Source organism: Haliaeetus albicilla, chromosome 13, assembly GCF_947461875.1.
Source record: "Haliaeetus albicilla chromosome 13, bHalAlb1.1, whole genome shotgun sequence".
Lineage (NCBI taxonomy): Eukaryota > Metazoa > Chordata > Aves > Accipitriformes > Accipitridae > Haliaeetus > Haliaeetus albicilla.
The window spans coordinates 6,711,308-6,734,283 of record NC_091495.1 but is presented as its reverse complement, the minus strand read 5'-3'; the positions used below and the strand labels follow the sequence as shown (position 1 = coordinate 6,734,283).

Genomic DNA, 22,976 nt, shown 5'->3' with positions numbered 1-22,976 from the left:
TGCTTTTTTCTCTCACCTGCACTCTTTTTATCACTCAGTCAGTCAAGCATTGTGAGACAACTTCTGTAACTCTGTATCAGCACTTCTGCAAAGTTGGTACCATAGGTGGAAGGGCTTTCACACTAGTCAGCACGCAGGTCAAGACCCACATGCCTGTTCCAGCATCCCTGCAAATTGCTGGAAGGAACTAAATGTTCTCAGGGGCGCCCTTTGACAATTTCATTTTGAGGTTTAGATAGAAAGACTAAGCACAGGAAAATGCACAGCAGGTATCTGGGCACTATAGTACACCTATATTTTCGTACTTTGACTGTGTGGGGAGATGTGGGGGTCGCTGTATTGCAATGGTTTGGCCAAGGAGCCCCATCCAAAGCCAGGGCATGATGGTGTGAGTGTGCTCCAAGCTCTTTGGGGATGAAATGCAGGTAGGCAACTTCATTTTCAGATCCAGCAATGATCCCTAGGTAACTTGTCAAAGCGAACGTGCCAGCTTGAAGGAGGCAGTGACAATGGCCACTCCAGCTGGAGCCTTGCGTTTGTAGGCTTCACATAGTACAGCTTAAAATGGGACCACTTTGTCAAATAGGATATTTGACACGGTGTAAATTGTTTACAGTAACATCTCTTATTGTCCTGGCAACATAAAGGAACTTAGGAAATGCCGACAGTGGCTTGCCCATGCAAAGGGCACCTGGTGCAGGCAGGGGGATGCCTTGGCCACCCGTCCTGTAAGACTGAGTGTGGGGCAGCTCACTGTGCCAGGGTGGGAGCCCCCACTGCTCATGCCATCACATACTGGGGTAAAGAGCGGACCTGGAGGCTGCCGTCAGCCCCAGGGACAAGGGGGCTGAGCATGGTTGTGCCTCTGCAGCAAGTTTTGGGGCCAACCCTTGAGCATCCTCAGCAGACTTGGACCTGGCCTGAGAAGTGCTGCTGCAGCAAACGTGTTCCCTCCCAGCCCTCCGCTGCTCTCCTCTCACCCCTGTACCAGGGTGGCATTTCTCTCTGCCATTTTTCCTGCTTTTTTAAGACAGATTGCTCAGGCTGCAGCCCCTCAGGGCAGGGAGCTGATGAGCCAAGGGCAGCCCCCACAGAAGGAGCCCTCTCCCGGCAGCCCCCCCAGCATCCCCCACTCACCAAAACGTTGCGGTTTCCTCTGGTAAACTCCCTGAAGGCCTCCGTGACTTGTTCCTTTGTCCGTGTCTTCTTGAAGTCCCGGTTCACAGTGCCATCCTCTTTCTTGAAAAGAAGGGATAGTGGTAAGCAGGATAGGGATGGAGCCAGGACAAGGACGGGTGTTTCAGCAGCCAAGCATGTCCCCGCGTAGGATGCGACCAGCTTTTTTTGGCAGCTGAAGAACCTGTCTATGGAGGATGGGTGAGAAGAGGTAGCAGCTCTCTGCCTTGTACATCCCAAACCATCCCACAGCTCCACTGCTTTGCCCCCTAGTGCAATTGGCAAGTCTCCATCACCATGTAGTTGCTGATGTCACCAGCAATGTGGATGAGCTACCTCTCATGGACTGGGCGCTCAATGCCCACCAGTGGCTGGAGGCCACCTGTCCCTGGCCACACCGTGCCCAAATGGCTTCTCGTCACGGCTGTGGAGGATCACAGGCACTGACACCAGTCTCGGGCTGCACCCCTGCTTCGGGAGGAAAGCAGAGCACAACCATGGCAGGACACAACTGAGTGTGGACAGACAACATCTCAGAAGCAGGCACAAAACCCCCTCCGCACAAAGTCCTCCACAAACCACTGAAACAAGGAGATGAAGGCAAGGAGCGAGGCCCACAGCTGTCTTGCCTCTCTAGTCCTTTGATAGCCCATGGATTGCAAACTCTCAAAAGCAGCAGCCTGGCACCAAGACGCAGCAAGCAGCCTTGTGCTCTCCTCCGCCTCTTCCCCAGAGGGATGTCCGTGCCTGGCCCACGGCAGGGATGGTGTGGCTTTGTCTGCCATGGGGATGGCAAGCAGCCCTGACCAAGAGGCTCCCAGCTGAACCTCTGGGCAGCTTTGTAGGTCACTCGCCACTTCCCCACTACTGCTGGGGCTCTGATTTTCAGATCAGCACATTTCATTGTCCGGAGCAGCTGTGGGTCGGGCTGGCAGCACTCGCTTCCTGGATACAGGGACTATTTTAAACCACACATGCTCATGCTCACAGCTCCGCTTGCAGAGCTCCATCCCACCACTCTGGACAGCTCGTTTGCATACAATAGAGTGAAGGGACAGAGGCCAAAAAGACATCCTGTGGGCTGGGGAAGATGAAGTAAGGATGAAGAAGCAGAGCAGAGGCTGGGGAAGGAAGAGAGCACAATGAAATCACCTGCCCCAGAGATTTATGCACCCTGGCAGGACTTTGAGACCCATCCAGGTAAATGCCCTGGGATGGGGCCACGTGCATCCCCCTGGAAGAAGGCTGGCCGTGGGCACAGTGGCCAGTCCAGCCTGGGGAAAGGCCAAGCGCCCAGGCTGCAGAGAGCTGGGCAAGCCAAGCCCAGCACCAAACCCACACCTGATGCGCTGCTTGGGATGAATCACACAGCACACTTCCAACTTCCAGCTTGCGTTTTGTGCAAGTGTTAACAAAGGCGATAATGAAAGCAATGCGTGAAAGGTCTTAGTCTCCAGGAAAAACTTTGTTTGTACGAGGTGCAACCAATGCACCCAGCTTCAAACCACCCTGGATCCAGCCTGACCACTACCCTGCCACAGGGCATAAAAGCAAGGCGAACCGCTGCCAGAGCACACATCGGCAGGGGCCAGGGACGACCTTCTCGCTGGAGACCTCCCTGCCGTAGCACCCATCCTGCTGATGGACCGAACAGAGCCAGGGTCGCTGCTTTCAGCTGTGTCTTATGGGGTGGCAGCAGCACAAGCAGGAGGCCTCGCCAAGGGTGCTCTTGTGGCACGTGCGGAATATATAGGGGAAGGGTGCTACGCCGCTATACGTCCATCACGTGAGCCCTGACGTGGCAGTTCAGAAATCAACCCACCCTCTCCCCGGAGGACAATAGATATCAATTTGGAGAAGTGCCACAGCACTAATTTCACATGTAAAGAGCAGAACTTTCCACAAAGCATCCAAGAAAGGAGATGGACTTCTAAGTGCTCCTAAAAATAAATGAAAACCACAGATGGCCTTTCAGATAAGGCAATCTAGGCTTCAGAAAAGCCAAACAGCCTATCCGTAAAGCTGCTCCCATCATTACCCACCTCCCGCAGTTTCCTTGCCCAGCAAGACGCTGCTGCCGTGGGGCTGACAACTGCCATGACATTTACAGGTGTCCAAGCCCCAAGGGGGCTGGCTTCCACGCAGCAGAAATGTGAGGGGGGCTGATAAGGACTATCGCAACCTCCGCCCCATCAGCGATTCCAGTTTGCACTGGCGTCACTGGGGCAGGGTTCGGGTCAGCCGGTTCTCCCTCCGGCACTGTGTCCGGCCTCAGATGGGGCTTGTGAGCTGCCCATCTTGGGAAAGTCAGGTGAAGGCTTTTAGGGCTTGCTCTAGGACCCCGCAAACATCCCAGCCCTGTGGAATATCATCCCACCATGGCCTTGCTGCAGGCAATGGTGAGTGACTCTCGGACCAGAGCAGGAGCTCAGGAGTGAAACTTCTTGCAGTGAGCTCCAGTAAGCTTCAACTGGGTCACCAGGGATCACTTGTATTACTTTTAGCATGGTAATTTTATTAATAGCTACTGTTTCTAGCAGTTTCAAGCTACTCCAGAAAGTTAGATGAGTGTCATTATCTCCTGTTGCAGTGGAAAATTTCCATTTTAAAGAGGAAGAACCGCATCCTTGAGGCCACCTGGGAAAGCAGGTGCTCAGCCAGGAAAGGGTCCCCATCCTCATTCCCAACCCTGAGCTGCCTGTTCACCTCACCTGCCTGCGCTGTCCCAAAGGTTACTGCTGCTCCTCTCCTTCCCCTGTGCCCCCTTCCAGCCCACACACCCAGGGCCAAATCCTGCCCTTCCCTTGCACGGCAAGGTGCTCTTCTGTATCAGCCTCCAGCCATGAGGAAGCGGCAGGGCAGATTCACCCCTGCTCTTCCCAGGTAAGCATCCACAGCAGAAAAGAAACCATGGGGGGACTTGTCATTAGATAGCATTTTCCTGAATTTTCCTCTGAGGGCTCAGTAGCAGCTCAAAGCACTGAAGGTGCTTTCCCTGATGCAGAGACTCGACCTCAGAAATAGGGCAAATACAGGGATATGGCACAGCACGACCAGCTCTACAGCCCTGCTGGAAAAAAAGCCAGCCGGGAACCAGCATGAACTGTTAATGCTGTAGCTTAGGGGAAAATAATGCAGAAGCTGAGGGATTTAAGGAGAATTATAGTAATTAGAGCCTTGATCGAATTAGTCAGCCCTTAGCAGCAGCAGCAGGATTACTCCTGGAGGCCAGCACTTCTCAACATTTTTCAATTAAAGGGCTGCCTCACCTCTTTAAAAAAATCCACAGCTCACATTGTGCAGCAGCTCACTTACGGTCGGCTAAACCAGGAGCAACTCTCACCACTCCTTTATGGCTTTTATTTCCCTCCACAGTGTTTTTTGGCCTGTGTGGGAATACGATTTGGTTTGGTTTTTTGTTGTTTGTTTTTTTTTTTTACATTTTTCACTTCAAGTGGTTCAATATGACCTGCTTTTGCCATAAAGCCCCCTAAATGTCCCCAGATCATAGGCTGAGAAGCACCTCTGGAGGCCAAGGATATATCATGTTGGACTATAAATAGGCAGATATTCCTGATTATAGCAAGAAAGCAGGGAGAAGAAACTGTGCATGGGAGCTTTGGTCCCAACTGGCCCACTCCTTTTTTTATATAGCCTCAGGTTTATAATAAGCACCAGCAAAACAACAGCAATGGGAACTAGGCAAAGGGTTGTCCCGAGCCAGAGCAGCTCACAGCGTGCTTGTGGGTACCCATGGCAGAAAAGGGTCTTTGGGAGAGCTGGGGAGATCAGGGAAGAGCTGCACGAGCAGGCAAGTGCCCTGACCCAACGTAGGGCACCACAGAAAGCTGCTGTGGGGGAGCATGACCAGCAGCATCCCAGGCAGGGGCACGGGAGCTTTGCATTGCTTGCCAGAAAACTCTTGAAGGGGTTCAGCCCGAGGGCTGCTCCTTGGGTTTCTGAGAGTGGTTGAGTTAGGGATAAATGCACTGTCCTCTGCTGCCCATGAAACAGTTCAATGAAAAAGGTGCCCTCCTCCCTAAGTGCAACGTGCTCTGCTGGGCTTCCCACAGCCCAGGGACTTTGTCCTGCACAGTGGGACAGGCAAGTCCCTTCCCACCGGAGGTTTGGTATGCGAGTAATCAGAAGTAGCGGCTCTGAGTGACCCACTCCTGATGATCACCTTTTAAACCCATGGTCTAACATCTGCATTTGCTTGCTGTTTGACTGGCAAGGTGAAGGGGAACACTACCAGGAAAGTCTGCAAAATCTGATGTGAAGGCTTTTTCAGGGAACGGCTTCATTTGTTTTAATTCTATCATTTTGATACCACTATCTCCAATCAGGAGAGGAGAGGTGCAGGAGTTTAAGGCCACAGAGACCCAGACGGGCATTCTGGGAGAATCCAGCCTGACTCAGAGAGGAGAAAAACGATCTGTGATCAAGAGAAAGAAACTTCTCCAACCAAGATACATGTAGAAATTGAGCCATCATTTCTGCTAAGAGTGAGCAGCTGCCCTGAGCTACTGCCTGGGCCCCCAGCAGTGCCCCAAGCCTGAATTACTGCAGGCATGACTTGACTGAGCTCCCCTCAGCTGCCAAGCCAACATCATGTCCAGGCACGCGATGAAATGCTTCGCTCAAGTGTGATATTACCTTTAATTCATGTTGGCTGGCTATCAAAAGGCATATGCCATTGCTAATGTTCATGCAAGTCTTCTATCACTAATACAACTGCTCTGCGGCTACAGACCTAACTTTGTTCAAGTGCTATTCCGGACATCTCTCTCACCACAAAGTCTGCTTGCCAGGAGAAAAACTCCTGGACTGGCTCATCTAATGGGGACACGAGAGCATCCCAGCAGGTATCTCCAGAAATGCGAGCATTAGCTCTGAGCAAGCACAGTTAACAGGTTACACATGCATGCAGGTGCCAGCAGAAAGTACTGCTGCTTGTATTCACCCCATTCATAGTGCTCTGTTGCTGAATTTTTCCACACAGGGATGTAAATACAGGCTCCTCACCAACTGCAGCTAACCTCACAGCTCCAAACATGGATCAGCACATGTTCAAGCTGCGATTTGGATTAATGGCTCAGCCTAGCGGCACAGCAGTATTAAAAGCAAACAACTAATTTGAGTCTTCAAGTTAGAGAATGGCACTTTGCATTTCATAGTCAGGGAAATCAACCAAGTAGCTGATTTAATGAGATTATGGCTAAAACTGTCCTCTTGCATTGATGCCCTGAGCACAGCTGTGCTCTCAGAAGAGCGGCACTGCCCCAAGCCAGGTGCCTGACAAGGGTGGTTTGGCTGCAGGGACCAGGGATGTCCTGATGTGACATGGTCTTGCCACCAGTCTGCTGTGTGTGTGCCTCTGAGGGAGTCAGTTTGGTTACCAAACGCTCCCAGCAGCGGTTCCCCCTGCTCTGCACGCCTGGAGCAGCCTCACCTTTATCCCCTCAATCCTGAAGCCCAGCGTGGCGGTTGAGCTGATGGTCTCCCTCCACTGCATGTAGCGGGGCTTGGTTACTGCCCGCAGCACGTTCTCTTCCTCAGTGGGAGCATCAGGGTCCACCTCGATCATCTTCTGGTACATGTCCTTCCTCAGGCTCGGCTTCTTCCTGGCCTTTATCAGCTCCTCCTCCAAGTATGTCCTGCAAGGAGTGAGGGCAGGGGACATTAGCAAGGCCACAGTGCTACCACACAAGGTGCCATATACCCACAGACAGCCCTTACCCCAAAATCAGGCCTACCCATGATATCTGATCCCTACAGAGTGGGGCAGCATAGGAAATGATGGAGCAAGCCTCACTGCAGATGAATTGATCCTGAGTTATTTAGCACCCCATCATCAACACCTGATAGCTTTTCAGTTCATTAAGGAACCACAACCAGTTTGGCAATAACAAGGGAGGTTATTTCTTGCAGGTCCTTATGGTGTTGCTGCTACCACCCCCCCTTGGTCCTGGGGGTCCGTTTCCCAATGCTTAGCAAACCTGAGCAGTGACTTAGCGGCTCTGACAAACTAAATATGACTTTCAAGATGTGCCCAGGAAACTGCCCACATGCTCTGGGACCTGGCTGAGTTGAAGGCAAGAAGGAGATTGCTGCGTACCAGCCTTCGTTGTTAGCTGCCACTGCCTCCGAGGTTTGGCCGATGTGGGTGGCTGCTGCTCCCTCCTGCCCTTCTGCAGAGCTGGGCATGGCTAGTGGGAGGTGTAGAGCAGTTTGGATTTGGGGGAAGGAGGAGGGCAGCTGCGGCTCCTGTGCCTCTCCTGTGCTTTCCCATCACCTCACCCTGTGCACCATGAGAGCTGTGCCTTGCAGGCTGCTAAACAGGGTGTTTTCACACAGGTCTGTTTTGCTGCTGGTGATTTTGCCCAGTATAGGCTTGTTTTAAGTGGACTATCTAGCTAAAGTTTCCTGTACAGGATGGAGCAGAGGGAGGGATGCAGCCTTGGCCAGGTGCTTACTGTCCCCCCAGGACCATGGGGTACAGCCAGGGTGGGGGAATGGGGGAAGGAGGATGGAGGGTGCAGAGGAGCGTGCAAAGACCTTGGTTTTATGCATCCTTCAGAGGAGCACCACTCTGTGCCAGAGCACACCGGTGGAGAACTTCTGCACTCTGTCATGCAGAAAACTATCATCCACAAAATAATACTTCCTGCAGCAGTAATAAACCACTATGTAACTCCTCTTGTGGCTCCCAAACCTGCCCCAGCTCAGCCCAGCAAGTGCCCAGGCTCTCTCCAAGCAACTCGCAAGACAGGTGAGATGTCCCAGCAAAACCACACAGGAATGACCCTATCTGGCACCTCCTTCCCCCCAAATCCAAACTGCTCTACACCTCCCATTAGCCACGACCAGCTCTGCAGAGGGGCTGTGTCCTCTCCCCATGTCCCTTGTGACAAAATCCCAGCACTGAGCGTGCAGTTCACTACCAGAACCAAGCAAAATGCACAGGGAGGATGCTAGGCAGACTGCGTGGAACGGTCTTCCTGTGTTTCCCACAGGTTTAGCAAGGCAGACTGGTGTCTTTTCTCCGGGCAGGCATATGATCACTGAGCAGACACTCTCAGAGCATGAGCCCCTTTGAAAAACACTGCAGATGATAAAAGCAATGAAAGGCTTTAGCTGAGATCACCAAACCCATGATTTTTGGGCAGACAGAATAAAATAGCAGCATAAAGCAGTGGCACGCTCAGAAGTGCTGCTCAGAAAGCTAGATTTCCTTTTGATGAGAACGACAGATCATCTGTGTTTGCGGTTTGGTCCCCCCACATTGCTCCAGGCTTGAACCATTACCAGGGCTTAAGAAAGACAAAGTTTTGTTTAGGGGTGACTGCAGGAGGCTGCCGCATCCCAAAGCCAGGTTGGCAGGAAAAAACTAAACCTGTATCTGCCTGGCAGCAAGCTGCTGGCTCAGAGGACAGGTTTAATAGCCTTGAGGTTTAGTTCATCTGCCAGAGCCTCTCCCGCCCGGCCATGGAGATGCCCCACTCCCCAACATTAGCCCAAGTCACCCTCCCTCACCAGCTCCTCCCACAGCACCATCTTATTTAATGATGATGATGCCCAACACATTTGCTCCCTTGCCTGCTCTGCCTGGCTTAGCTCCAAAAACCCAGCTGTGCAAATCACCCAACCTGCGATTTGTGCGCAGGAGGCTTTCCCCCTCCCAGAGGCAGCCACAGGAGCACCTGGGCAGCACGACCAGCAGGTCTTCTTCTGGTGGCTGTCATCTCTGGGTCCAGAGTGGGTCCCATCTCTGTCCCACAGCAGCACGGTGTGTGTCTGCCAGGGCCACGTGGCTGCGCCGGGGCCCCCTGCCCTTCTCTCCACCCCTCCGGTGGAAAGTATTCCTCGCCTCTTCCCTGCCGACAGCCCGACACGCCAGTTCGAGTTTCACTTTGGGAGTTCAGGAGGGGAAAAAAAAGATTCCTCCCTCCCACAGAAACCATCAGCTTTTCCAGCAGCGCAAGCATCTCCACTGCGTCTGGGCTGCACCTTAGCCAGCGAGGGGGGTCTCAACCCACCCTGACACCAGCCTGCAGCAGACCCAGGGCCGAGCAGTGGCCCGAGGCTGCTCCAAAACTGGCAGCCGCCTGGGGTCACCAGCCCTGCTCCCATTTGCTCCGGGACACCCTCTCAGCTGTGGAGTCGCTAGCTCAAAAACTGCTGCTGGCCAAGTGGCTGCAGCCTGGGATCTTGGCATATCTGTAGATGGTTCTTGAGGAGGACACGGGTAATGTTGCTCATCTGTTAGGAAACATTTCAAGAGCTTTGCATGAAAGGCACTTAACTACTTAGCACACACATTTTATCCCTCAAGTGTGCATGGAAGCAAAGAGTGAGCAGAGGGAAAGTTTCTCACTCACCAAAGCTGTGCCATTCAAGTGCCTTTATTTCACTTCTCTGGAACCCTGGGCAGGATCTCCCACACCTTTTGCTCCCTGCCCCTTGGCTGTGTCCAGCTGCAGCAGTGAGAGGCAGGTTGCCATCCTCCTGAAAGCTACTGTGCCATTCTAGTGTACCCAAACCCAAATAGAGTGCTGTCCCCTCCACTGCACCAAACCACTTTCCCAGCACACGCAATAGTCAACAAGTAGAGTAGGAAAGAGCCTAGTGTGTCCTTCCTGTACCCAGGCTTCCCCATGGCACTCTCCTCACGCTGTTGGCTTAGCTTTTCCTGAAGACAGGTGAGCCTGGTATTCTCACTTGTGTGTTTCGGAGGGTTTTACCCAGGAAATGCATTTGCTTTGAGTATCCCATCATAAAACTCAAACAACATCCCCAGAGTCACTCACCTGACCCCCATTTTGCAGTCCATAACGCAGGGGGAGTCAAATTCAGCCAGCAGATCTTCCATCTGGTTGTATCGCTCCCCGTCTTTCACGACGTCGCCGTGGTAGGCAGGAACGTAGGGCTTCAGGACATCGTTCATCAGGCGGTCCAGGCAGCGTTGCTCCGATTCACAGTGCTTCTTCAGTATCCTGCCGTTGGCTGCCGCCTTGAAACTACCTGAGGGTGACAAGGGACAACGTGGCACTTGTTTTGGATGGGGGATGATGCTGTGCCTTTCCAAAACAAGAAGGGCAGCCCAGCAACTTGGAAGGATCTCCGTTTACACCTGCACCCGAAAGAGTCCCTGCAGGCTGGGACTTGCAAGCTCAGGCTGCCAGATTCACATGTAGTGTCAGAGGTTTATGACCAGCAATGTCACACCTTAAACAGGGCAGAGACCTGCTTTGCAGCACCCAATACATTTGATTCACAGCCTCTGTGTACTTCATGGTAAGCTCACACCTTTGACTCTAGGCTCATGCGTGGGGCATCTTTGTGCTGGGCAGCATCACCTGCTTTGCTGTGGATCAGCAAGAGGGCTTGGGTCTCACCCAAAGGACTCAGCTTTCTGCTGCTTGAGAAAAAAGTAGCAGTAATACCGCTGGCCCTGGGACACTGAAAGCACAGAGCACTGCACCTTCATGTCACCCTCCCTAGCATTTAGGTAAGTCACTCTCCTGGGCTAGAGATGTGGGAGCTGAAATCTGTGACATCCATGCAGCAGTCAGAAGCAATTCTGGCCAACAAAGCCCATTAACCTGAGATAACAAAGAGCCTTTCCACCACTCTGCCCCTCCCCATGCTCCATACCTGCATGTCCCGCTAGCTGGATCCAAGGGTACTTCTTCTTGAAAGACATCACAAATGGGGACCAGTGCACCATATTCTTGATCTTCCGCCATGATTTGCTCTAAGGGAGAAAAATATCATGAAGGTGAATGCAATGTTTTAAGCTTTTACTGTCCGTAAAGTCACTTCAGGCAGCATGCAGCTGTTTTGGACAGGCGAGGAGGCACCGGAGCCAGCGCAGGATGGAAGCAAACAGAGAATCTGCTCTTGTCCCATTGCCCTGTGCCAAGCCAGAGCTGCTGGGCTTCGACTCTACATTCAAAAATCACGAGTAACTTCACTAAAGTGGATGGTGTTACAGTGTTGTTCCAGTTGGCTGCTTCTGCTGCAGAGGGCTCAGCCATCCGCATTACCTTGTCTCCGCTCCCCGCATCCCTCTGCAGAAGCAGCAGGGACATTAACCCATCCTTGGGTACTGCATTAGATCATGGCAGATGAAGCAGGGAAGGGAGCCCAGGATTTCTACCTGGCCACAAAACTCAACTCCAGCTCCCACGGGGAATAAGAGACGCTCACACAAGTGCGCATAGGCTCACTGCCTGGCTTTTGTTCCCCACTGAAAGGCAGCTGCTTTGTCCATTAAGCTGGCAACCCGCATGCGGCTGATCCGCCTGCTTTGGCCCATCCATAACTACATTTTAGAGAACAATTCCCTTCTGACATGTTGTGTTTCTAGCCAGAGAGATCGCACAAAACTATTTACATGACTGTAATGAGGGTTGTCGGACATATGAAAGCCTCTTTTGAAGGCTCTTTCCTGAGACAGTTTTTCCCTGGATTGTGCTGGGGAACATGCCGCCATTAAAAGGCAGGGGGACGACTTCTTATCTTGGCCCCAGAAGGCGATGGAGCAAACAAATCAGGCGAACAATACACAACGGCGACAATGGAAAAATGCCTTCTTGCAGGAGCTGGGACAAACAGACGGCATAGTCCTGGCTGCTCCAAGCTACTGGGTTCAGCCGGAAGCCCACAGATAAATTATCCTCATTTGCTCTGCTCTGAAGGCATGGGAGGGAGCCTTAACCAGAAAGCCCAAGTAATCTCTTCCTCGTGTTTGGAGAACCAGCCCTTGTTCCAGTAACGCTTCACAGACAGGCGGGGAAGAGCCAGCAGCCCCGACTTGCAGTTTGGATACTTGTCCGGGGTGAACTCACAGCACAGGAATCTGCGCTGGGAACTGCTGACATGTTTAAATGGCGAGGAAGAAGCCAGACAAAGACGTTAGTGTCCAAAGCGTGGAAATTACATCGGGTTACCCCTGCGCTGTGCACCAGCCCTGCTGGGGAGCATGGAGATGCAGGAGCTGCCCATACTGTGGGGACCAGCGGTGGGAGAGGGGAAGAAGAAATGTCCTTCCCCACCTCCCAGCCCGGGAGGAACAGGGTGGCCTTTCCCTGGATGACTGCCCGTGGCCGGGAGCGTCCCGGCGTGCCCTGGCACTGGTACAGCAGCGCAGGAGTTTGGCAAGCAGCTGCCCAAGCGCGGGGTGACACCGGGCATCCCCTTCGCCCAGGCTCCTCTGCGCCGCGGGTTTGCTCTGCCGCCCGGCTTGCTTGCTTTGGCAGGGGGGTCGGGCAGTTCCCTACCTGACATGAGGATGAATGTTTTTATTTCCAAACAGAGTGCCAGAACTTGTGCGCTTTAGCTGTTCTTTGTTCTCCTTTTGGCAGAGAGCGGGAGGGAAGTGTGTGGGGGGGGTGTCCCCTCCTTTTGTTTTTAAAATAGTAACATCAAGTCCTGGCTGATGTCATGAAAAAAAGGGGAAAGAAAAAGTCTCCGAGGGAGTTTGGACTCCAGAGGAGTGTGACCCACCTCCTCTAAAACAAGGAGAAGGAGTCCTCCCCCACTTACAGCACAGCATCATAAGTCACTCAGTCCCAGGAAACATGCCAAGGCAACGCGCCTTCCCAAGCCAAGATTTTATTTTTCAGTGGTTAGAGCTTTATAGCTAAAACCTTGAGGTACTTCAAAGCACAGGCAGAATGAAAGCAAGCGGCCCCTGAAGCAGGGCAAGCCACCCTGGCTTCCCCCTCCCGGGGCTTTCCCAGAAGCAATGTGTTCTGCTCCGGCACTGCTCCCAGCGCAGGGTAATGGCCCCGAGTCCCCCGGAGACACAAAACACCACAACAACCTTTCTGCTGAGTTCAACAAGACAGAAAGCCAGGCACTGAGCACACCCGCATGAAGAACAGGTAGCACATCCCCATCCCTTTACACCAGAGGGAAATGTTTTCATCCAGGCACAACCAGGTTTCAGGTGGCCAGGCGTTTCCAACCCAGATTTTAAGGACTTGTTTTATGGAGAGGCTTGAGGTGGCTTCATCCATCTCAAGTCACTCCCAGCTTGCTGGAAATAGACTGTGAGGAAAGCTGTCGCTGCCGCAGGGGTCACCGGCAATTCTGCTTCATGCAGCGTCTTCCCCCTGGCTTCATGGGGGCAACCATGTGGGCACTTGCAGGAGAGAGGAGGAACTGTCCCCTTTGCAATTCCTTCAGGAGTCGTTGGATTTTTGTTTTAAGCCTGAGCTCCCTCCCAGTGTTATGAGGGAAAGTTTGCTTCATCAAAAGGAAGCTGTCCCCTCAGCCCATCGCATGTTACTGACCAGTATGCACAGCTCATTTTGCAGAGCAGCCTGCTGGGTCCAATTTTTTGGGGGGTTGTACGTATCTATAAAAAATGTCTGGTCGCTCTGTCGTGGGAGTGCTCAAAAGGCAGTGAGTTTTGCAAGGAGCAGCTCCCCTAGTAAATCAGCAGCTGCACGACTTCATCTGCCTGCTCTCTGGGGCTGCCGACCTGCTGCAGAGGAGAGACAGAGGCTCGACCATGGAGCAGCGACACTGGCCAATGCCCCTAGCGATCCTGCCACCCCCTTATGCCTGAAGATAACGGAATTCTCCCCAGGCAGAATGTCATCCTTTGTACTTTCCCTACGGCTTCAAGAGAGATGTTATGCGGCTGTGAACCATCGGCAGGGTCCTTCACAGTCACTGGGGATGGCTGAGAGCTTCCAGCAAGAGGTCTGCATTTATTCGAACACCGGCATGAGTTCAGACATCTCAAAGCTGACGGCTTGGGATCCCGGTCATGCCAACCCCCATGTCAAGCTCCTGCAACTGGCCATGGAAGATCACAGCCACGAGGTTCACACCACTCCAGTTTGACTCCACGGCCACGTGCAAGAAACAGCCCCTCTGCGCTCGGCGGGCTGCTGCCTCCCACCCTGCCCAGCACTGTTAATACACAAAAGAAGTATTAAAGCTATTTCCAGTAAAGAAATCTTCTTTAACCCAGCCTATCGGGAACCATAAGGGCATCGCCTCCAGGCTCTTCTGTAACTTTTGGTTTATATTTCAAGGAGTTATTTGTGCGTAGGTCCAGGAGCACAGGTGCAGCTGTACGTACATGGAAGAGTTACCTGCGGTAACTCCCTGGACTCAGACTAAAGGATTTTTCACCATACTGGAAAAAATAGCTTTGCAGGTAGCTTTACCAAGTGATGCTGGTGGAGGGCAGATACATGCTCTTCTTGTTTGCCTGCAAGGAAATGAGCACGCAGGTTGTCACGCTGAAAGCTGAGCACGCTTCCAACTCACTTGCATGATCAAACCCGGTGCCTGCCTGTGGCACCCTGCTCTCCCCCAAATCCAGCGCTGTGGTTGCTTTCCCTCCCAGAAAACTCACGAAGCCGTGTTGACCGATCGTGCCCTTGCACACACAGCAACAGCATGTAGCCTGTATAAGCAGGGAATATGCACGAGGTGTCTGATGCAATTCGACACTTTTTATTTAAAACCTGTTTCAGCATCAGCAAATGCCGACTGATTAGCTGTTAGGTAGCAAATTACTTAGTGATTCTGGAAATATATTTAGTGAGAAGCGGCACCGTTTTCCCTAATCATCTGCCACACAGAAATGAAGCTGAGCAAGTGTTAGAACCAACTCTAAAAATGAACTTTCAAGGGTTGCTGCAGCACTCAGCTTCCGCCTCTGCCCTCTTACAACTTTTGCTCACCGCAGAGCGCGGTGCCCCGAGCCGGGGGTGGGATACGGGCCAGAGGAGTTAAGCCCTCCCAGCGAGCACCCACAATTGGTCAGTGGGAGAGCAGCGCTGGGAAAACAATTTTATCTGCTGCATGTTTAACTTTACTTATCTGAAGCTTAAAGCAAACTAGGCTTTCCCCATCTGTCAATAGAGCTTCATGTGGAAAGAACAACATAGGAGAATTTAGTGCCAACCCAGAAGGTCAGAGGATACATTGTGTTTAATTAGATTAAACAAAAAGTGACTGATGAGCTCAGTACTCACTGTACGTTTTCCCTATAGCATATGGCATTCCTTTAATGTCTGCTTGAAGGAGATGTGGCTTTCTGGGATTGCCCGTTGCCTCCCTTTCCCAGTGCAGCCGCTGGTGGAATTTGGCTGGTGTTACTCCCTGTGCACAGAGCCAGCGGGGTGCTCTTCCCTTTCCATGCATTCAGCCAGACAGATAGGCAATAACTGATTTAATTTGCTTAAATTATGGTTTCCTATGTTTTATGGGACCAAATGTTCCTGGAAATAGCAGGAGCTGGACCTGTATTTCAGTGCTTTTTATTAACTAGAGCATGCACCATTAGAGGCAAGATTACGCAGCCAGGGCAGGGATGGGAAAGAGTGGGAGCAATGTTAAATTAATGATTTTCCCAATTCTGAAAAGAACTTCAGCTCCCTTCTCCCAGGAAGATCAGGAAATAGCCTAGAATCAGAAGAGATGGAGGAAACCTGTGAGGAGACAGCAGCGTCACCAATGCCCACCACTTCCCCTGGCTTCAGTGGAGTTGCTGCGGCCCAGGGGCTTGCATGAGTGACACCCTGGCTTTCCCTTCACTTTGGAGAAAGCCCCGCTCCTGTAGCATGCTGACATCCAACCACCCTCGGTGCTCCTTGCAGAACTGAAACACCCGGGTGGCCGGGCAGCCCCACCGGCACATTCCCGGCTGCCCACCCCTCGCCAAGCGCAGCGGCTCAGGAGAGGCACCGTGCCAGCCTTGCTCCGTGCCCAGCACCCTCGCTCGCTCCTCGGGTGCCGGGGTGACTCTCCAAACACCGTCCCTTGCGGCTCCTGTGGGTGGGAGGTGCAGCGGCCCCTCTCCGCTCTTCGCTTTCACTTCCAGCTCTTCCAAAAGGAGAAGTGCAGCTGCAGTGCTGCGGTGCCGGGGGCCCCTGCGGGAAGGGGCTTTCGGCACAGCTCAGAAGGGATCCGGGATGTTTCACTCACAAGTAGGAGGGTTGGCGAGTCGCTCCTCATATCTGGAGCCTTGTTGGTTTAAAAAACAACGTGGCAAGCAGCTGAGAAGGGCAAACTTTGCGCCGGAGAGCCCTCTTCTTTAATAACTAAATAAGTGGGGGGAGCGTTTGCCCAGAGAGTTCACTCCGTGTCAGCCTGCTCCGCGGCCACGCACATGCAGCCAAGGAAAAAGAGGCCATTTAGTTTTCCATGTTTAAAAGAATGAATGCGTTTTCTTTTGGTCTCTAAAAAGTAGTTAAGGTTTCCCTAGTGATGATTGTTTCCCTTGACTGGGGAAAAACCTTGTCACTCCAGCCGCGGCAAGGAGGCCAGCTTTGTTCATTGTGCTGGGCGCTAGGCACGGAGGGCAGCGGGGCAGAGCTGGCAGGTACCGTGGGATGCCTCCTCCCGGCGCGTCCTGGCATGTGGGCGATGAAAATGCAGGATCCCGGCCGAATACGCTCCCGTGACGTGCTCCGGAGTGCGATCGCTAACGTGGTGCAGAGCTGGGGTTATGCTCTGCTCGGCTTTGCCATCTCTCAGCCCCCTGAACTTCTCCCTCTGTCCAGGCAGCAATAGAAAGAGCCCAGTGACCGCTTCAGCATGCACCAGGCTGTGACCACTGACCCTGATGCTGGCAGCAAGTGACAGCCCCTATTTTACATCATCTTCCTCCTATGCAAACCCCCCTCATCCTCACTGATGCATTTGCTTCTGTACTGCACAATGGCTAAATAGCCTTGTTTTGGCCAGAGGAGCAGCTTGCAATGGGAAGGCTTTGGATCAGTGGGCATTTTTTGGTTTAGTCACACAAGGCATTTAATAAAAATTTCAGCAGCTCCCCAAAACCTGGCAGAGGCAATGCCAGCCAGGCTCCTGTGGCCGTTGTTCAGCAAAGATAAAGTGAGGCCCAACAACAGACCACTCAAGTTGATATAAGGAAATACAGTTTGATGACTGAAAGGCACTCCTGGCTGCCTAGCAATTCTAGTCCAAACCCCTAAGCCCCATTAGAGAAATTATTTTGATGGTTTGGGCATAGAAGTTTCTGCTGGGGCATAGTAGCTTCTGCTGCTTTCCAAGATCTTCATCTCATTTAGAGGGAGAAACAACCCTAATATGTGCATTATTTCTTTTACTTCAGACACTTTGTTTTTCAGAATAGTCTCATTTTAGCCAGCAAGGATTTTGCCTCTCGCAGGAGAGAAGCCACTCCCCTCTGGCTTTGTGAGGAATGCCCTTTTCTCCAGTGGGACCAGGGAGCAGTCCCACCAAGACCAAAGATCTGGGGTAGAGGGTCATAGAGATAAAGCTACTGCCTTGTCTGCCATCTGCAAGAGATCAGTATGTGCGATAGAGGAGCCTTGGTAAAAATGCCTGAAAGCCAGGAACATCTGGTGGGATCATCGAAAAAATATTCCAGTGTATTGGAAAAAACCAGGAGCTTGTTGCAGGCTCCCTCTTCCTGCTTATGGTGGAGGCGAGGAGAATTAGAAGCAGCAAAGGCAGATGAGTGAGCAGCAGTCCTTCGGTTTGACCTCCCCTATCACAATGGAAGGAAACGGAGCGGCTGTGGGAGCCAGCTGCACAGAAGTCACCCATCATGTATAAGGACATTTGCAACCTCCTCACCCACAAAGCACAAGCAGAGCACAGCAGCAGCGTGGGATCCATGTCAGTGCCACGCTCAGGGTTAATTGCTACAGAGAGGAGAGGCAGTGTTAGACCATTCTGTCCAATTCAGCAAAGAAGGAAAGAAGCCGAAAAAGCCTAACTGAGAGTGAAGGTAAAGCCTGCACTAGAGCTCAGAGTAACTGAGCCTCAAAGCTATGGTGGTCTCCATGAGGCATTTCTTCCTGATGGAGAACCTTTACTTCAGTAAAGCTGAAAACCTCCTAATGCAGAACAGCCATAACTGACTTTCCCGTAAAGCTGGTTGAATTATTAATTGCCAGCATTAGACACGTTCAGCCTACTTTCCTGAGTGGGAACTGATCCAGATCTCTGGAAATGTATTTGTTACTCATTAAGTGCATACAAATAAGGTTTGTTAAGCAATTTTCAGCTTGGAGAAGGTAACTGAATAATTCAGAAACAGCTAATCACTTTTGGTGGACTGCTACTTAAGCTGTACAATGCTCTTTCCCCAGCAAGCAGCTAGCTTTTAAAAGCAGCAGATTATAAAAATACTTGCTGGTAGCCAAAAGTGGGCCTTGGTGAACTGATTTGTGAGAAGAGTCTCGGAGCGCTGCAGCCCATTTGTGCAGCACGCTGGTGCACAGAGCTGTAGGCAGCCAGATCAGGCGTCCAGCTGAGAAATGTGATGTGCTGTCCAAAGATCTGACCCCATATCAGGGAACTTGTCATCGGCTTTGATGGAAACTGCTCCATTTCCATGTGGAGACTTGCGTTTGATCCCCTTCCCAGTTCCAGAGTATCCACCACTGTCTTTCTGGTTCAAAACGTCATTTCTGCTCATCGGCTCCTCTAGCAGCGCAGCGCAAGTTGGGGATATGGGCTCCTGAGCCTGTCCTGGCTCTAGCGCTTCTCACTCTCATTCTGCCAGTGGGGAAGGACCCCCCCCTCCGCCTTCCCAACCTTGCCACTGTAAATCCCGAACTGCTGCTACCTCCCACATGCCCTCTGAGACCAGAAGACGGGCCTTTCTTGACACTAAACAAACAACTGCATCAATCTCTGGTTGCTTGATTTGAAGTCCAGCTTAGCCACCTAAAGGCCAGAGCTGCAGTTTAGGATAAGGAAGATTCAGCTCCCAAAAGTCACACCTGAGTGCCCCAGTGGGCAGTGGTTTGGTAGGGCACAGCCTTCCTGCAAGAAACAACCTTTGCACAGGAGCTGGGCTCTTACATGCTGCGGAGGTGGGACGGGAGCTGTAGGCTTTGCCAGATCCTCCCAAGGGATGGCCTGGAGCCCTGGGTCCTTTGGGAAGGGGGGCCCCTGAAACATGGCACGTTGGGAAGCAGCACAGGTGCTCAGACCAGCAGGAGATGGTAAAGTCCCAGTTATTTCCAATCTGCCTTATTTCGACTGGTAGATACAGTTACTTGCAGGATGCAGGCTGCTGAACACTCTCTTCTACAATTTGAAGGCAAGTTTTTAGGGATTTAAACCAAGATGCTACATTTACAGTCTGCTTAGAGGCATTTTGGGTCAGAGACACCAAACGCAGAAGTAACATCAATGAGTGCAACAAAGCAGCTTCTAATACTTGGTTTTTGATTCTGATTTCCTTCTGTCTGCTTCAGAGGGTGACCCAGAAATCTTGGGACTGGACTAGTCTGCTCTCTGACATGGGCCATGACGTGAGCTGAAATGCCCAGAGCTCATGCCCCCAAAGAAGGGGGGTGTAGACAGATTTCCTTTCCCCTCAAGGCTCACAGCAGGCATACGCTATGGTGTGATACCACATCACTCATCCGTTCAGCCTGACTTATTACCAGGCAGGGTGGACATGGGCCAGACAGTGCAGCCACTGACTTCCAGTGCTGTTGTAGCCATCTGTAGTATTTCCTCTGGCATTAGCACAGACAGCATTGATACGGACGCTGTAAATATAACACCCTAGGAGCATAATGCTCGTAAGCACTGATGATGCACAAGCAAGGTTATGCAAAAGCAATGCCAAGGCATGCAATGTTAGTGCAGTGATCCACAGGAGAAGCTGGATGAGGAAGGTCTGGCTTTTAGACTCAAGCCTTCGTGTTGCTGAAACCCCCAGCACCTTGCACTAGTCTTGCGCACAGAAAACATTTCCATCGCTGTTCCCTCGCTCTGCCTGCTCATGGAGTTTGCTCGCTGCTCTTCCGCTGTTTGACCATAACTGAACTTCACTTTGTGGAATATGTGAGTGAGAAATGCATCTCTTCCATGAGCAAGTGAAATGTTCAGATGCTTTTTAAGTGCCTTCGGCTGGAGTGGGAGGCAGAGATGGAAGGGAAGGAAAAAAGGGCCAGGCTATGGCTGTGGTAATTTGTTTAGAAGAGAAAATTTTTAAAATTAGTCATAAGCCCTGAACATACCCATATTTACTGGGTATATGAAGTGTAAAAAGCTGATTTAGAAGAGCAGTTGTAAGTTTCATAAACATGACTAAACTCTAAAGCTGAATGTTCAACAGGCGTGACCTTTTAATTCCCCTTTAAATCAGTTTAGCACTTTCATTTGTGTTTGGAGTCCCTTATGTTTGGATAGCACTTTGATGATTTAAAGTACTATTTAGAGTTTTATTGTCTCTCCTGCTTCAGAGCTGGGACCGCAAATCCTCTGCCAAGTGGCTGGAGGAGTTTCTGCTTGAACAGGAGCTGCTGGGAGCACCAGCCTGCCTCGGCCGTGGCTCCCCAGCACCCCCAACACACTGCCATGGGATGGGCTCCTTTTCCTAGGCAGCTCCTAAATATAATCAGCAACCTCCTCCAGGAGTGGAAATGCAGTTTGATAGTCCTTGGTTTCAGATCCTTACAGAAGGATCATATTAGAAAGACAGTGGCTTTGCTGAGAGAGGGGCATTGCAAGCAGCCAGGCTGCTGCGGCGCATGCTGGGGCAGCGCACACCTCCCGTGTCATGCAGCAGTCCTCCTCCCCGCAGCTGCAGACCTGCTGCATATGCACCACGCAGTGCCCAGAGCATCTCCCTGGGTGATTTTGCACAGCAGCCAAGGGGCCTTTATTGAGTGGGAGGCCTGGCTCCACATCGCACAGGCTCCAGTCTTAAAACAGCACTGACCCCAAGTGCTATTAGAAAAAGTGGTCTAGACCTGAAGGCAAAGAGAGGCTTGTTACAGGTACGGGGTACCCGTGGACCAGTCCCCCCTTGTGCCGCAAGGTGATGCGCAGGAAAGAGCAGCGCAAGTCAGCTTTTACAGCTCTCAGCATCTGTTACTCCCGGCACTGGGGCTTGTGGCACAGATGAGGCTTCTCTCCACCAGAATGAGACAGACATAGTTCGTTTGCCATGGACCGCTTCTGAGCCTACCTTGTGGGCGCCCTGGAGACTTTCTGCTCCGCCAGCTTTCCAGCTGCGCTGTCCCAAACGGGTGTGGGAAGCACCAATCTTACACTTTAAGAGAAGCTGCTCACAAGGACTCCTTCCTCGCTGGACACACAACCAACTGGAGCCAGGGGCTCCCAGGAGCACAGCAAAGCCATGCTAATTACAGGGCTTCAAAACACCTTCAAACACAGAGCATCTCAAATGCTCATTCCCGATTCCCCACACAGCAGCGTCAGACTGTGAATAGGGAGCGTGTCCCCATCGACTTCAGCCAAATTACCCCTTTCCCTGTCCGTGCGGATCCAGACCCTGCTGCGCCTGTGCTCCTTCAGGCAGGGTGCTCGTCACCGCTGCGCCCAGGAGCGGGCTCAGCCAGCCTGGCGAGGGCAGGCAGTGGCACAAGCTCAGCAGAGCGAGAGCACCGGCTGTGCACGGCTGCTGCGCCGTGCAGGTACGAGTGACCTTGGAGAAAGGACGGAGGGAGGAATTCATGCTAACAGCACGCTTCAGCTGCCCCCCGGCCCACGGCAGCAGAAGGTCTGACAGCAAGCAGACAGCACAGCACCAGCAGTAATTTTATCCTCGGCTTAATTTTCGGAGTTAAAGCCCTACGCACGCCCCTTAGCCATTTTAGTTATGAGTCATCGAAAAATGCCAGCTTTAGCAACACGGTTCAACTTCTGCAGGGCTGGGTACGTACCTCCACCGCCAAAGCCAACGTCCTGCCACGCCTGCCTGGTGCGAGAACATCCAACGAGCGTGCCGCTGCCGGCTCGGCAGCCCTGCGCCAGGGAAAGGCTAGTGGGGCAGTGGGGGAAGAAGCCCGTCACGACATCAGGCAAGGAGGTTGCTTGCTAGAAATGAGCCATGGGGGTTTCCTACGCTGCTTCTTTCACGCTGCCTTTGAAGCTTACGCGCAGAGCCAACAAGCCTTGCTGCACCCCGGCACACCCCTGAGCCCTTAGGGAAAGGGACAGGATCCTCGGAGACGCGGAGAGGGTTACCCAACCCTGTATCCTGGTGCAGCACGTGGGGCTGGATTTTCCAACCCAACCATGTGCTGACACGCAGGGGTGGGGCGGGTTAAGAAAAAGAGGATTTCAGCTGTTAACTCCTAAGAAATTGAGGAAAAAAACATGCTGCTCCTATATAAATGGCCACGATCTCCCCTGAGCCGGTGCATGCGACGCCACAGAGGTGCCAGCTGGGGGGATGCCGGGTTTTTGGTGGAAAAAGGAACACAGAGGACAGCAAAGAAATTTGCTGCTTCGGCGCATGTTTATAGCCTTCCACAGGGTGGTGGGGAGGAAGAGGTTTCTCTAACCCAAAAGGGAAATGCTCGTCTGAAACAGGAAAATGGAACTTTCTTTTGAGCATTACTAATGGAAAATCATCTCTGCAATGGCTGTGTTGAATCCCTGGGTGTGCAGTGGGGAGAGGATGCTTGGGGAGAAACACCCTGCCCTGCTGTCGGCTCACTTGGGACCCCAGGTAACCTCAGGTGGCTGACGCTGGCACAGGCGCAAGGGGGAAGATGCTGGGGTTTTGGGGGGGATCCGCTCTGCCAAAGCAATGGCAGAGTCGCTGAGCGCCCTAAGGGCGCTCCCAAAAACCCCAGCATCCCCCTCCCTGGATGCGGGAAGAGAGGGTCTGAGTACCACAGTGATGCTGGCAACATGCCAGACACGTAAAGGATCACCCGAGGGTGACCCAGGCAATTCAGGTTCACCATTTACAGAGAGATACGATTGCTTGTATTTCTTTTTAAAGCAAAATTGTTTATAAACTAAATATTTCTCTTGAAAGAAGCTATTTTTAAGGC

At 52.2% G+C, this 22,976-nt stretch overlaps 1 protein-coding gene across 1 annotated transcript in view; it reads right to left on the bottom strand.

Moving 5' to 3' along the window:
* The window catches only part of ITPKB (inositol-trisphosphate 3-kinase B), a 71,528-nt gene that overhangs the window by 5,692 nt on the left and 42,860 nt on the right, over window positions 1–22,976 (bottom strand). The window contains exons 3-6 of the mRNA XM_069800022.1: window positions 10,834–10,933; window positions 9,987–10,200; window positions 6,629–6,833; window positions 1,138–1,239 (exon numbers count right to left, since the gene is read on the bottom strand). Of these exons, the coding sequence (XP_069656123.1) occupies window positions 1,138–1,239; window positions 6,629–6,833; window positions 9,987–10,200; window positions 10,834–10,933 (621 nt within the window). The remainder of the gene's footprint in view (window positions 1–1,137; window positions 1,240–6,628; window positions 6,834–9,986; window positions 10,201–10,833; window positions 10,934–22,976) is intronic.